The following is a 14149-nucleotide window of genomic DNA, read 5'->3' on the forward strand; positions in this document are numbered from 1 at the left end:
CCCACAGCCTTAAATAGGTCAGCAATTCGGTCTGGCTGGAAAACAGTGATCAGCCGGTGGACCGGCATTTCAGAATTTTTGATATTCCCTGTCTTGTCTCAAATACAAAATCATTGCTCATATCAACCCTTCTCTAAGGGGGAGGGGTGGTGATAGACAAAAGGCATTGATCGGTAAAAAATATCTTCTGGCTACATGCGCTCTCATTAAAACCCATAGGGGTCTTAATGAGAAAGCCTCATGGAATATTTTCTTAAAAAAACTTTAGCTTTATTATCCAGTTGAGCTGCTCATCGGAAAATATATCATACAGAGTAAATGTCATATCTCCCTTGGATTACCATACTTCGTGCGTACTTTTAATACATTAACAACTCATAGTATAGTTGCTATTTGTGACAGAGAGGGAGCACCCCAAAAGGTCTGGTTTATTACATCAAAATTTTCCCTTTGACTATCTGAAAAGTGACAATTTCTGTGGAATTTTTCATTCATTTTTTTATTGAAGTTTTTCACAATATTTTGAATGTAATAAAATTTGGAAATTTATGAAAAGTGGATTTTGTTGCTTCATATTTGGACATCATGGTGAATCATATTTAAAACCTCTAGTTCACTCTAAATCCAAAAGTTCAGCGCTGTGAAAGGTCCTAAAAACTTTAAAAATTGTTGATTTTTTTTATAGTTTCCAGTTGAACTGTTATTTGACGGACAAGCAGCAGCAGGACAGTTTTTTTAGCGCTTAAGATGTTTTGTTTGTCTATCTCTTGCCTAAAATTGTATGCAGATTGCACGCATGCCATACGACCCCCGATGCGATCTGATGGTGTTGGGATCGCATTGGACGGTACTCGCACCGTGTGTACACACCATAAATGTCATACTCTGGGCTAGTCCCAGACAACCTGTAGCTTCCAAACTGTGGTGAGATTTCAGGTCCCAGCATCCTTTGCCACAGTTGTGATTTAGAAATGCAAAAAAAAAAAAAAGCCACCTGTAGCAGGACATGCTGGGATGCGCAGTTACTACTACGGCTCGCAGTAGAAGAGTATGGTAGGTTACATAACCAGAACATTAGTGATAAACGGAGGCGTAAAGGAAAAACCCAGCTGTTACACCATCAGGCACATGGACCAGATCTCGTGGTTAACATTGATCTGGTTTACTATCCATTCATAAAAACAATACAAGGACAGAAAGTGTTGTGTGAGGCTAATTCTGGTGGAAATGAAAGGAGCAAGGAAGGGATTTGTGTGGGGAACAGATGATGCTGGGTGCATAGAGGAATTACTAGGGTGGCCCTGAGATTCTGCACATCTTGCATAACTGTTCCAATGTGTGTATGGAGCATTGTATTGATGTCTGTGCTATTGGCAGTTTTAAACCCCAAAGCTATACACCATAACTATAACCCAGGGTCTCTCCTGCTATCCAATTCCACGCAATGACTATTTTTAACCTGTATGCTTACCCAGACTTCCTTCCAGTACAGTAGTCTACATTTACCTGCAGAGATACAATTTATAGTGTGTGTGTGTGTGTGTACGTGTGTGTGTAACAAACCTGTGTAATTATGCATACATCGACATGAGAGCGGGACGTACCTTAAACCTGTTGGTGAAGAGCTCCAGCTTAGGGAACAGCTCCCTATTGGTGTACAGGCTCTGGAGAGCTTTCAGGCACTTAAGCCGCACTTCTCCTTGCTACATACAAAACACACACAAAATCAAGCAATTGTTAAAAAGCAAATATACGAAAATGCAAAAGCTTATTTCATCTTTATCACAAAAATGTCAAATGTTTAAAATAGTTATTACAAAAAAACAAGTGAGCGTTCCTAAATAAATAAATAAATAAATCTAATTGCAACAATTATGCATTAATAACTTTTGTGACCTCTCAGATGCTGCTTAATGAGGACTCTGGAGGCCCAATACCAGACAGACAAAAAGACAAGATAATAGCAGTACTGCTTCCTAATTTAGGAGCCACCTGTAGATCGATATCTAACCCTCTGAGTGGCAATGTTGCTTTGAGAGATCCTCAAAACATCAGCTAAAAATGCCAGCGCCGCTCACAGCAACAATTTTTAGGTGCAATTTTTGGTACTTGTTTCCTAGCACGGCCACACCGATTTACATCGGGGTGGTCGTGTCGGAAAAATCGGGTCGATCGCATCGCCCTTCGACCCGATTTTTTTATTGAATGAAATGTAAATCGGGTCCCTGGGACCCGATTTTACATTGGATTCAATGTAAAATATTCCCAACCCCCCCAAATTTTACAGCGTACACCCCACCCCACGATAGACGCCATCCCGAAGCGTGGCGAGCGCAGCGAGCCTGCGAGGGGCGGCGGTGCGCGTCCTCCGACCTTTTCATTCCCCTACTATCCACGTTGGCGTGGAGTTGAGAATAGAATAGTGTGGCGAGCGCAGCGAGCCACCGAGCCCGAAGCGTGGCGAGCCCCGCGAGGGGACGCATATACCTGTGAAGTTATACGCGTCCCCTCGCGGGGCTCGCTGCGCTCGCCACGCTTCGGGCTCGGTGGCTCGCTGCGCTCGCCACACTATTCTATTCTCAACTCCACGCCAACGTGGATAGTAGGGGAATGAAAAGGTCGGAGGACGCGTACCGCCGCCCCTCGCGGGCTCGCTGCGCTCGCCACGCTTCGGGTTGGCGTCTATCGTGGGGTGACGACGGGGACATCTATAATGTGAAATGGGTCATATTGGCCCATTTCACATTTTTCACATTTTCTCACTATTTCAATGTTAAAAAATATTTTAACATTGAATCCTATGGAAAAATCGAGGGGAATCGCGTCGGGACCAAATGTTAATGGTCCCGACCGACGCGATGGTTCCGATATTTTACCTTTCCCGACACGATTTCAATATTAAAATATTTTTTAACATTGAAGCCTATGGAAATATCGGGGGCATCGCGTCGGTCGCGTCGGGACCAATGTTAATGGTCCCGACCGACGCGATGCCCCCGATATTGTGTCCTAGCCGGCAAAATGGACCTGATTTTAAAGGAAATCGGGTCCATCGTATGGATCGTGTACCTTAACTTAAAGGTACACGATCCATAAGATTGTGGCCGTGCTAGGAAACAAGTACCCAATTTTTAACTAACCTTCAATTAAATGACTTGGCTGTATGTGTATTTATTTATAATAAAAGAATAGTCGCTTTTTAGCGGATATTTTGAGGATCTCTTACAGCAACGTTAGCAAATCAAAGGGTTTAGTATCTGATTTCCTTAAGACCGTGGTTCCTAAAGTGTGTGCTACGGCTCCCCCTGGGGTGCCTAGGGACACTTGCAGGGGTGCCCCAGGATAAACTTATATTATTTATGGTAAAAAAAAATTATGGGTAAAACTAGTGCTGGCGGCTGCAAATCATAAAATGTGTACAACCAGAAACAAATGCTGCCCTTTACCACATAATTGACCCTAAGAATTGCTTATAAACCTAATTTACTTACTGTTATATTTATTCTGCTTTTTTTTTGGCCTAGGGGTACCGTGAAAAAATGATACTTTAGGGTGCCGTGATTCAAAAAAAAAAATTAAGACATTAAGGGGGCTTATGTACTAAGCATTGGGGAGAGATAAAGTGAACGGAAATAAAGAATCAGTCAATCCACTTCTTTCTTATTTTCAAACACAGCCTGTAACATGGTAATTAGGAGCTGACAGGTTGGTACCTTATCTCTTACTACTTTATTTCTCTCCAAGGCTGAGTCATTAGAATAATCCATTTCAATAGTGAAAAACAATATTCTGAGTTTAGCAATACATCCTAAACCTACTACCAGAATGTAACTATCAATCAGTTATAAGCACCTTATGTACACATTTAAAAACACTTATTGGAGTAAACACTGTTCAAACAGGATGAGCAGATATAAAGACTCTGAAACAAAATATGGATTCTGTTATCTTGTACAGAAATGTAATATTTTCCCATTAAATGATGAGCCCATCTCAAATAGACATGTTTGCCATTTGATAACATTTAGATTTTTTTTCTCATTTGTAGTAACTTAGTCAGTGATGGGACGAACCCCCCCCCCCCCCCCCCCCCCAAAAAAAACCCTGATACTTGTTTCCTAGCACGGCATCCACGATTTGCATCGTATGGCATCTTATGCATCGCATGCGATGCGATTTTTAATTGTATAAGCACCCTAATGAGTGCTTACAATGTTAAATGCACCCCACGCCACCCCCACTATCAAAGCCAACCCAAAGCGTGGCGAGCGCAGTATGTGTCCTCCGACCTTTTCATACCCCCACTATCCACGTCGGTGTGGAGTTGATTTTAGATAGTGTGGCGAGCGCAGTGAGCCACAGAGCCCGAAGCGTGCGAGCCTGGCGAGGGGACGTATATTACTTTACATGTATTCCACGTCCGCTCGCCACGCTTCGGGCTCGGTGGCTCGCTGCGCTTGCCACACTATCTAAAATCAACTCTACGCCGACGTGGATAGTGGGGGTATGAAAAGGTCGGAGGACACTGGCTCGCTGCGCTCGCCACGCTTTGGGTTGACGTTGATAGTGGGGGTGGCGTGGGGGTGCTTTTAACATAAATCGTATAGGGGGGTCATTTAACATTGTAAGCACCCATTAGGGTGCTTATACAATTAAAAATCGTATGCCATCGCATTGTATGGCATATACGATGCTATACGATTTTTAATTGTACAAGATCGGGTCCAATCGAGTCACATACCATATTTAGGCTTATGGTATACAATGCGATGGGCGCCAAGCTAGGAAACAAGTACCAAAAAACGATAGCAGGCTGAATAGGTAGAAGCTGAAGGCTATCTTGCCATGGCTTCCCATTGTGGGTAGCTATCCCTGGCTATCTTTGTGTAGCCCCTATTTCACCAAGGTAGCCACAACGTACAGATGGTAAGCTCAGATATGGAGATATTAGCTACTCCTCCACCTTTCACTTATGGGGCAGTGTTCAATGCTTATTGCGAGCTGTAACCGCGAGCAGGGCTAACTGCTCACGATCACAGCTCGGACGGTCAGTATTTAACTGACCCCCCTGCACACACAGTTTGCGCCTCGCTGGGTTTTTACAGCGATGTGGAAACTGTATGCGGCCACCAAAAGAGCAAGGCTCACTGCTAAATGCCTCAAACCTTTCCTTTTGTGGGAATGCTTGCTGACATGACCACGAGGATTCCCCCGGAACGTTGAATATAGTGAGCGGGCGGCGCAGGTGTTGAACGGCAAGGGTCGCTTGTTTTCGGCCGCATTAAATACAGCCTATGGTGTGTACACACTGTTCGATTCTGTCTCATGGCCGGTTTTTATTTTATTTTGGCTAACTGCACTTTAGATTTAGACTATCTGGCCTAGGCCAAATACATTATACATGCAAGAGAGACTTGCCTTCACAGTATATTTTTCTATTCGATACTGACTAAATGGGATCAGCATTGAATTTGGCTGAATACTGTGCAATTCTGACTTAACGTTCAGTTCGTTTTTGACTAAAAATAGTCACAATCGCACTGTGTGTGTGTGTGTGCGCGCGCGCACAGCATTCAATTATAGTTGCCTTGCTTTTATCTAAAATAGCTATAGGGTAGATCCCATTTAAAAGGTAATGGTACTGCGATGACTGACAGCCCCCATTCATGAACAGAAACACTGTCTACATGTCCCTTAGGGTAAGAGTTACACTAGCAATCCCGAAATAAGACTAATACACACGAGTTATAAATATGTACACACTAAAAACAGATGATAAAAGTAACCAGAAACACTCCTGAAGAGTGGCTAACTGAAGATGGAAAACACACACGGGGGGAACCACTACAATTTAAACCTAACAATACTACAGGGCACCCATCCCTCTGCCAACAGCACAATCTTTCCCTAAACTCACCCGGTCATGGAGAGTCCAGCCAACGTACTTTAAGTAGCTGTCATTGAGGAAAGCATCGCTGTACATTTTCATCCACACCCCTATTTCTTCAATGCAGATGGCTCGGATCTCGGCAATGGCATCTCTATAGAGAGAATAATCATACACAGAACAAATTTAGCATCAGCACAGGACACAGAAAGTTCATAGACATGAAGAACTTCAGCAGTGTATTTGTTTCAGGCGACGATCACGTGACTAAATCACCACAATTGCTGTGCTGGCTTATGTGGAAAGCTCAATGTATTCAGGTGACTTACAAAGTGCATTACCTGTATCTGTGAACAAAGATGCCCTTGAATATGGAGTTCATCATGTTCTCTATTTCATCTTGGTTCTCCTGAAGCTGTTAATGAAAACCACATGATACATGATCAATCAAACAAATCAGCTGGGCTTCACGAGGGTTAACCGACAGTTGTGGCAGCAACCTTTCGTTCACATGTTCTAGTACTACAAGTCCCAGCATAACATGGTTATAGTTCTAGAGTTCTAGTGCCACAATAGCTGGAGAGTTGCAGGATGCCAAAGACATAGAAAGTAACGGTACTTGTTTCCTAGCACGGCGCCTGTTGCAGGTGATCGCATACCTTACCTTAAGGTATGCGATGGACGCGACCGACGTGATTTCAGGGCTATTTTTAGCCTTTTACCCGACAATTAAGAAATCGTGTCCATCGCATGCCTTAAGTTAAGGCATGTGATGCGACCGATAGACGTGATTTTACATAGGGAACAATGTTAAATGGGCCAATGGACCCGATTTTTCATTGTATACCCACCCTTATGGGTATTTTACATGTGAAGGCCCCCCCCCCCCCATTGTTAACGCCACCCCACGATGAACGCCAACCCGAAGCGTGGCGAGTCGGCGAGAGGCAGCAGTACGCGTTCTCCGACTTTTTCATACCCCCACTATCCACGTCGGTGTGGAGTTGATTTTATATAGTGTGGCGAGCGCAGCGAGCCACCGAGCCCCGCGTAATACCTGTGAAGTAATGCGCGTGCGCTCGCCACGCTTCGGGCTCGGTGGCGAGCGCATATAAAATCAACTCTATGCTGACGTGGATAGTGGGGGTATGAAAAGGTCAGAGGACGCGTACCGCCGCCCCTTGCGGGCTCGCCGCACTTCGGGTTGGCGTTCATCGTGGGGTGGCGTTAACAATGGTGAGGGGGGGGGGGGGGGGGGGGGGGGGCATTTGACCCATAAGGGTGGGTATACAATGAAAATTGGGGTCTGGGGTATTTAACATTGGGCCCAATGTAAAATCGGGTCTCAGGGACCATTTTGCATTGGTTCCGATGTAAAAATCGCATCGATCGCATGCGATTTGGTTGCATGCGATGGACGCGATTTTTTAGGACCCGATGGATACAATCAAAATCGCAGGCGCCGTGCTAGGAAACAAGTACCAAAGTAACTTTCTGTCTCAGCATTCAGGGAGGCTATAAGCCAGGTTTTACCTCTTTGCGTTTCTGCAGCAGCAGCTCAAGCCTTTCGTTGGCTCTCTTGCCAATCATCTTGTTCCTCTCGGTCTCATACTGGCGCTGAGTATTGTCCTGGTGAATACTCAGATTAAGAGCAACATTCACCAGCGCAGTCATCAGCTTCATGGCTGCAAAAGGCAAATTATACAAATTATAGATTTCCAAGCAATTTAACAAGGGATAAACATTATAAATATAAAGGTATCAAGTGCATGGGTGCTGATAAACCCTCTACAGTATCTTAAAGGTGGGTATGGCTTTGAAGATGGACATTCACTGACAACACTGAAGACATCAAATGTCAGGTAATGCTACAGTGACCCCAATAAGTAGCTCAGACCTGTAACCGGACAAAAAATAAAATCTCATATTTCTTCATTTATGGGTAAATAAAGAGAATGTCCAATTGGATGCCGATAGTCAGAATACCGACACCTGCATCCACATCAGCGGTGCTGGAATCCCAACATTGATGAGGATGCCAAGACCAGAACTCAAAGAAGTGCAGGGCAGGAAAGAGTTTGGCCAGGTGGTTTAGTTTAGGTTACGTGCGTGAGATTTCGTATTCAATCCGGGATTGAGACTGTCGGAATCCTGGGCCAATTTTGCTCAGCTCAACAGTTGGAATTCATTGTTCTGACTGTTGGAAAGCGGGCATATCGGCGAAAACTGCCTCAAATTGTCGAAAACCGGGCGGGAATTCGACAATCCGTGGCCATTTTTGACAAAACAGGTCTGACTTGTTTTAAAGTCAGATCTGTTTTATCGGAATCTGCCTCCAATGCTGTCAGAATCGGAAGCATTGAGTACACGGCGGTGGATACATTGCATGTAGTACCTTCACATGCGAGACCCCGTTCAGACGTCGGGCGGGAGGGGAGGTCAGATTTGGAGGTCAGACCTGCTTGCCGATCCAACCTACTGATCACATCAGATTGGATGTCAAAAACATCGGTATTGGTTCGATTTCTTGGCCCAATCTGTCGGGATCGGGTATAACAGGCCCAAATCTGACTAATGTATGAGGGGCCTTTAGGGTTAGGCTGCAAAAAGGAAAGGAAGGGGTGGGGAGCAGAAGGGAGGTAGATATATACAATTACACTGAACAGCCTACACTGAACAGCCTACACTGAACACTCAGGCAGGCAAAACAAAATCCCCAAAAGCTTCCCCAATTTAATGCAAAAGGGCTATGACCATAAAAACACGTCTCACTGAAACAGTGTAAAATACCAGCAAGAACTGCAATAATTTCTCACCGCTAATTTGAGATAAATGTCTGCAACTACTGATAGCCAGGCAAAGGAGAGGAAAAAGCATTACACCATTGTCTTTCTGGTAGAATTACAGGGCCTACACAGCAATATGCAGATCTCACTAGATCGCTTAGAAAATGCCCCTACATCGCTACGTGTATAGGGGCCATAGCAATGGAAATGCGTGGCTCCACGTGTCACTATCGATTGACGATTAACATCCAGCATGCTGGATATTAAATCGGTCAGGACCATTGTTCTCACTGAGGTACGTCAATTCAGTAGACGCCAATGGTTCAAACCAAGATGACTGCAGAATCTGTAAGACCACATCAAGGTCCCAGGGAGCCGTAGTTGGCACAAAGGAGGGTTGAATCCTCAAAACCCCCTGGATAAAAGGTCTGTATTTCTAGAATGTTAGCCAATTTCTTTTGAAAGAAAATGGAAAGAGCCATATCTGTACTTTTAAGGAACCTAGCCGTAGGCCCAGGTCCAAGCCTAACTGCAGAACCCGGAGAAAACGATCCAGTTTAAAATCCGCAGGTGGAAAGAAATAAGTTTCGCACCAGGCTACATACTTTCTCCAGATCTTATGGTAATGGAAAGCCGTCACCGGTTTCCTTGCCTGGGTCATGGTGGTAATGACAGAAGCATGAAGGCCCTTCCTGGCTAAAATCTGCCTGTCAACCTCCAGGCCATCAAACAAAGCCTCCCTAAGTCCTGGTAAACAAAGGGCCCCTGAGTGAACAAGTCGACTACGAGAGGTAGACGCTTCAGGGTTTTCACGACCACACCATTCGAGGCCAGTCCGGGGCCACCAGAATTGCGTCCACTCTTTTAACATGCGACTTATCAGAGTAATGGGAGGGAAACAGGTAAACCAGGTTGAACGACCAAATCGTCATTAGTTCGAGTGGCACTGCCTGAGGGTCCCTGGACCTGAAGCAATATGTGTCCACCTTCTTGTTGACCCTGGACGCCATCAGGTCGATCTGTGGTAATCCCCACCAATCTACAATCTGTGCAAAATCCTGGGGACTGAGACGCCACTCTCCTGGGTGCAACTTGTGACAGCTGAGGAAGTCCGCTTCCCAGTTGTCCACACCCGGAATGAAAATGGCCGTCAAGGTCATGACGCTTAACGCAAGATCTTTGAATAATTTGAAAAAATGCACTCCAATAAAAAGGTCAAGAATTAAAATCGGTTTAAACCATTGGTGAGCGAGTTTGGTTCTACACGGATCTGAACACGGGATCTTATTGGCTATCAACCACATGTGACAGCCGATCGGTAATCGTAAAAAAATCCAATACTGCGATCATTTGGCGAAAAGAACCGAGTAAATCCGAGTAGAACCTAAACCAGCTCACCCTAGTTTAAAACATACACTCAGCAGGAATTTACACCCAATTTTCAAAATATCCTTTTTCAGTTTAGGTTTGTGACATTCCACCCAGAGCCAGGGTCTATAAATAGATGTAAACAACAGGGTCACTAGCGGATAGCAAACAGAACTGTATTAAGCCGACACATAGGTCAGAACATGGAGAGCCACATTATCCGAGCTGTGAGGAAAATACATCAGGACTGCGTGAGATGTAATTAGAGTTCTAGAGTTTACCAGTGTGGGGCAGCAGCATAAAGATATTCAGAAGAGCAATTTACCCCAGATACGGAGCAGACAGCACATGGAAACAAGGTGGCAGTACAGATTGCATTACTGTACACAGGAAAACTTGGATACATAAGAAAATACAGCCATCCACAGACTGACTTGTATATCAGAAGAAAAAGAATAATGGAAAGACTTGAGTCACTACTAATTGCTTTTTTTTGACGGAAACACATTAAAGCATTGTTTTATTTGCTAAATATCTTTAATATGTGGGAGATGCGAGGGGGTGGAGGGATAGAGAAAGCCACACATCTATTAATGGACATATTAATCAGGACTCTTCTGAGCAGGAAGACAACTTTTTAAATAAAACGCTAATCTAACAATATCACCAAACTAACAGGAATATAAAACACCTCAGATAAATAAATGCAACTATCACTGAACATGCTCCTAATAACCTTCTTGGCAGCACAGTGGCTGCTAAATAGCACTGCAATTAGGAGTTTAATTCTGACCATTAAACCTAGCAAGCGGGTAACTTTTAGAACCAATACTTGCCAATCTGCATCACTATAATTCATTGGGCCAGATTCTCTAAGCTTCAAAAGTGATAAAAAAGAGAGAGTGATAAACAGCCAATCAGCTCCTACCTGTCACGTCACAGACTGTGTTTGAAAAATGTCAGGCAGGAGCGGATTGGCTGACTGTTTATCACTCTCCATTTGATCACTTATGAAGCTTAGAGAATCTGGCCCACAATGTTGTATTCATGAGAACTAGCCACAATAGAGATCTATTTTTATCATGCTGCAATTTTAATATTAGAAAATTGCAGCTTGATAAAAAGTAAGCCATTGCGCATGTTTTGTGCGAGCCCCAGCTCCACAGGCACAATGACAGCCACCCAAAAAGTAGGACCTGCTGTGCAATGGGATGCAGTGAAGAGGGGATGGGACAGGGTAGCTGTGGTAACTCGGCTGATGCAGAGTCCATTTAGCTCAAACTAAAATGTGTCAGCACTGGAAACCCCAATCACTGCTCTAGTCTTGTGTGGAGACCCTGCCGCATATTCGGTCGACAGATCAACAGTGTCTAAATCGTCCGTGTTCTTGTGGACCACACGTAGTTGAACCCATCTAGTTAGACGCCTAAAGATAGTCCACCGCATCTAGATCGACATTTACTAAAGTTAAGACAAAAGCGTTCAGTTGACAGGAACTTGTTCAACCGTCACAACGTCAATACGAGTTTCCAAGGTTTTTTTTGTGCAGGTCGACTTGGTTCATACTTTACTATCCAAGTGGATACAGAGTTAGATTATAATAGTGTGCCAAGCGTAGCGAAGCACGACAAACAGACACTGTGCACTTATACAGTATCCACATTTACCTATGTCAACGTAGCCAGCAACAAATTGTGACTGTCGATCACGCTTTAGGTGACCTAACACTTGCGTCTAACTTTCGTTACGGTTGATCTAGATGCGGTGGACTATCTTTAGGCACCTGACTAGACAGTCGGACTAAGCATAGTTGACCAAAACATGGTAGATCTAGAGTCACCGCTACATGGCATCCATGAGGACATGGCAGTTCAATCACTGTGCATGTTTTGTACTGGTGAAAAGGCTTAAAGGCGCCCTCAACATATGCACTAAATGATAATAATGATGACTGCTCTAAGCATTCTCAGAAGCCAATAGTGTATTTCTCAACCAATGTCTCACCTGAATTATAAATTAACTCAACCACGTGCAAAAGAGCAGAGTAGGTGTTAAACGGCAGGCAGACCGTGGTTTTGGCCACAACATATAATTCTCCTATATAATCATATCTAGATTTACAAGCAGATAACCTGATTGCGTTACACTATTTATCAGTGCTGGAGATGACGTCTGTAGGATTTGCTTTAAAATTATTAGAACAAATAAGGAGAAACCCCAAAGGTAATGAACAAAGTATAACATTTCAAAGTAAAAAGATTTACCAGCCAGTGTACTCGTATGCCTGAACGCTCGGACCTGGGAGTCTGAGAGACCGGTGAGCAGGGAGATGACTGTGTCCATCATGTACTCATCATAGATGATGCTGTATTGGCACTGTCGGATCAGTACACCAATAAACTCACAGAAGTTGCTGCGAAACTTCTTCCAATGAGGACCGGGCATTGTTAGAGGGTAGTCTCCACTGTCCTGAAGGAGGGAAGAATGAATCACTGAAATCAAAACTCTCTCACAGCTATAGTTTGAATGTGCAGTGTCTGCACCCAAAGCAATGAAAATTAACTGCACCATGGTTAGCGCAGTGGTAGCCATTACTGCCTCACATCTCAAGAGTTTAATTTTTGACTTGTGTTGTTTGTATGTTCTCCCACTATCTGCTTGGGTAGCCGATCACTTTAAGAGGTTAATTGGCAACTGACAATTATCCCCAGTGAGTATGGAGGCACAAGTGATAAACAATATATATTAAGCTCCACATGGGCAGGGACTAACGTGAATGAATACTCTCTGAAGCACCATGTAATGTGTGCGATATATAACCAAAGGATTAGTAAATTAATTATACACAATAACTGCTTTAGCCACAAAGTGTCCAACAGCTCATTTACCTCATCAAACTCTTCAGTCATCTTCCTGATGATTTCTGCATTCTGCATATTACGGAACATTTCAATTCTGACAGTACCTGCACAGTAAAAATAAACGTATCAAACTTATTAGTTTAAGCAATTACAAAGACAAAACCTAAAAGCAGTTTATAGATAAATAGCAAACAAAAAAGTGCACAATTCTCCCCTTTACAGAAGTCAAAACAATAAAGGCAGGAGGACAATGTAAACTTTTAGGTAGTAAAATACGTAATACAGATATTATTGAATTACCCAACCAAAACACCTTCAGAGAGTGTGTGTGTGCGTCTCTCTGGAGAGTACCAGTGATCTTCTTTGCATATAGCGGATAAACATTTTAAACACAAGATATTTCATAAAATGCCCATGCAAGGATGTATTAAAAGGAGTGCTGTGGCAATGATTAGGGTAGGCCATTTAAGCCACATTGGACCCCTATTATGGATTTTATTTTTCAGCCACATAAATTAGCAGTCTCTGGTTTAGAAAAGTCCTATAGACCCCCTCTTGTTCGTGAACCCTCATACGAAATCTGTTTCCTATGAAACATAGTACTGATCAGAGTGGTCTCTCTCTACCCATACAACCAACGATTACAACTGCTTGGAGTGTTACCCACCCTCTATCCCCACCCTTCCCATATATTGCTTGCCTTTTCCTTTTGTTTTGTAACATATCTACGGTTTGCGGTAATTAAGGTGTTTACATTTTATTGAAATTGAAGTCCTATGATTATCTAGTAGATAGAATGGCAGTGACTGTGCGACATCTAGCACCTCCCTACAAGTCGTGTATACAGCTGTGTATCAGTTTCTGGGGCCATGGGGAGACCAAACCTCCTATGACAAAGAAAACACCAACCTTTGCATCCTGAACACTGGATGAAGAAGTTGATTAAGTCCAGAAGAGCTATGTCTCGGTCTTGTTTGTAGGACTCTATCCAATCATCTACAACAGCCTACGAGAGAAACCACAGGAGGGTCACATAAACATGCCTTCTCCGAACATCTCAGTAGCCAATTGAAATATAATAATATCAGCGTGCACAATTACAAGTCACTGTAACACCTAAACAGAAAGACTCTGCTAATACCTTATTGCCACTGAAGCATTAAAACAGAAAAAAGTTCCGGCAAAACCAGAATGGAACACATTTAGATTATGTAACGACAGGGGACAAGCAGAGACTTTCAAGGACT

The 14149-nt window shown here is 43.6% G+C and overlaps 1 protein-coding gene across 4 annotated transcripts in view; it reads right to left on the bottom strand.

Annotated features, from left to right (window-relative positions):
• STAG1 (STAG1 cohesin complex component) overlaps window positions 1-14149 on the bottom strand; it is a 124840-nt gene that overhangs the window by 27098 nt on the left and 83593 nt on the right. For all 4 annotated transcript variants that reach the window (XM_083178450.1, XM_083178451.1, XM_083178452.1 and 1 more), the window contains exons 5-11: window positions 13812-13908; window positions 12930-13006; window positions 12306-12510; window positions 7421-7572; window positions 6229-6302; window positions 5918-6041; window positions 1605-1703 (exon numbers count right to left, since the gene is read on the bottom strand). In XM_083178450.1, the coding sequence (XP_083034576.1) occupies window positions 1605-1703; window positions 5918-6041; window positions 6229-6302; window positions 7421-7572; window positions 12306-12510; window positions 12930-13006; window positions 13812-13908 (828 nt within the window). The remainder of the gene's footprint in view (window positions 1-1604; window positions 1704-5917; window positions 6042-6228; window positions 6303-7420; window positions 7573-12305; window positions 12511-12929; window positions 13007-13811; window positions 13909-14149) is intronic.

This window comes from Crinia signifera, chromosome 3, assembly GCF_055691185.1.
Source record: "Crinia signifera chromosome 3, ASM5569118v1, whole genome shotgun sequence".
NCBI lineage: Eukaryota > Metazoa > Chordata > Amphibia > Anura > Myobatrachidae > Crinia > Crinia signifera.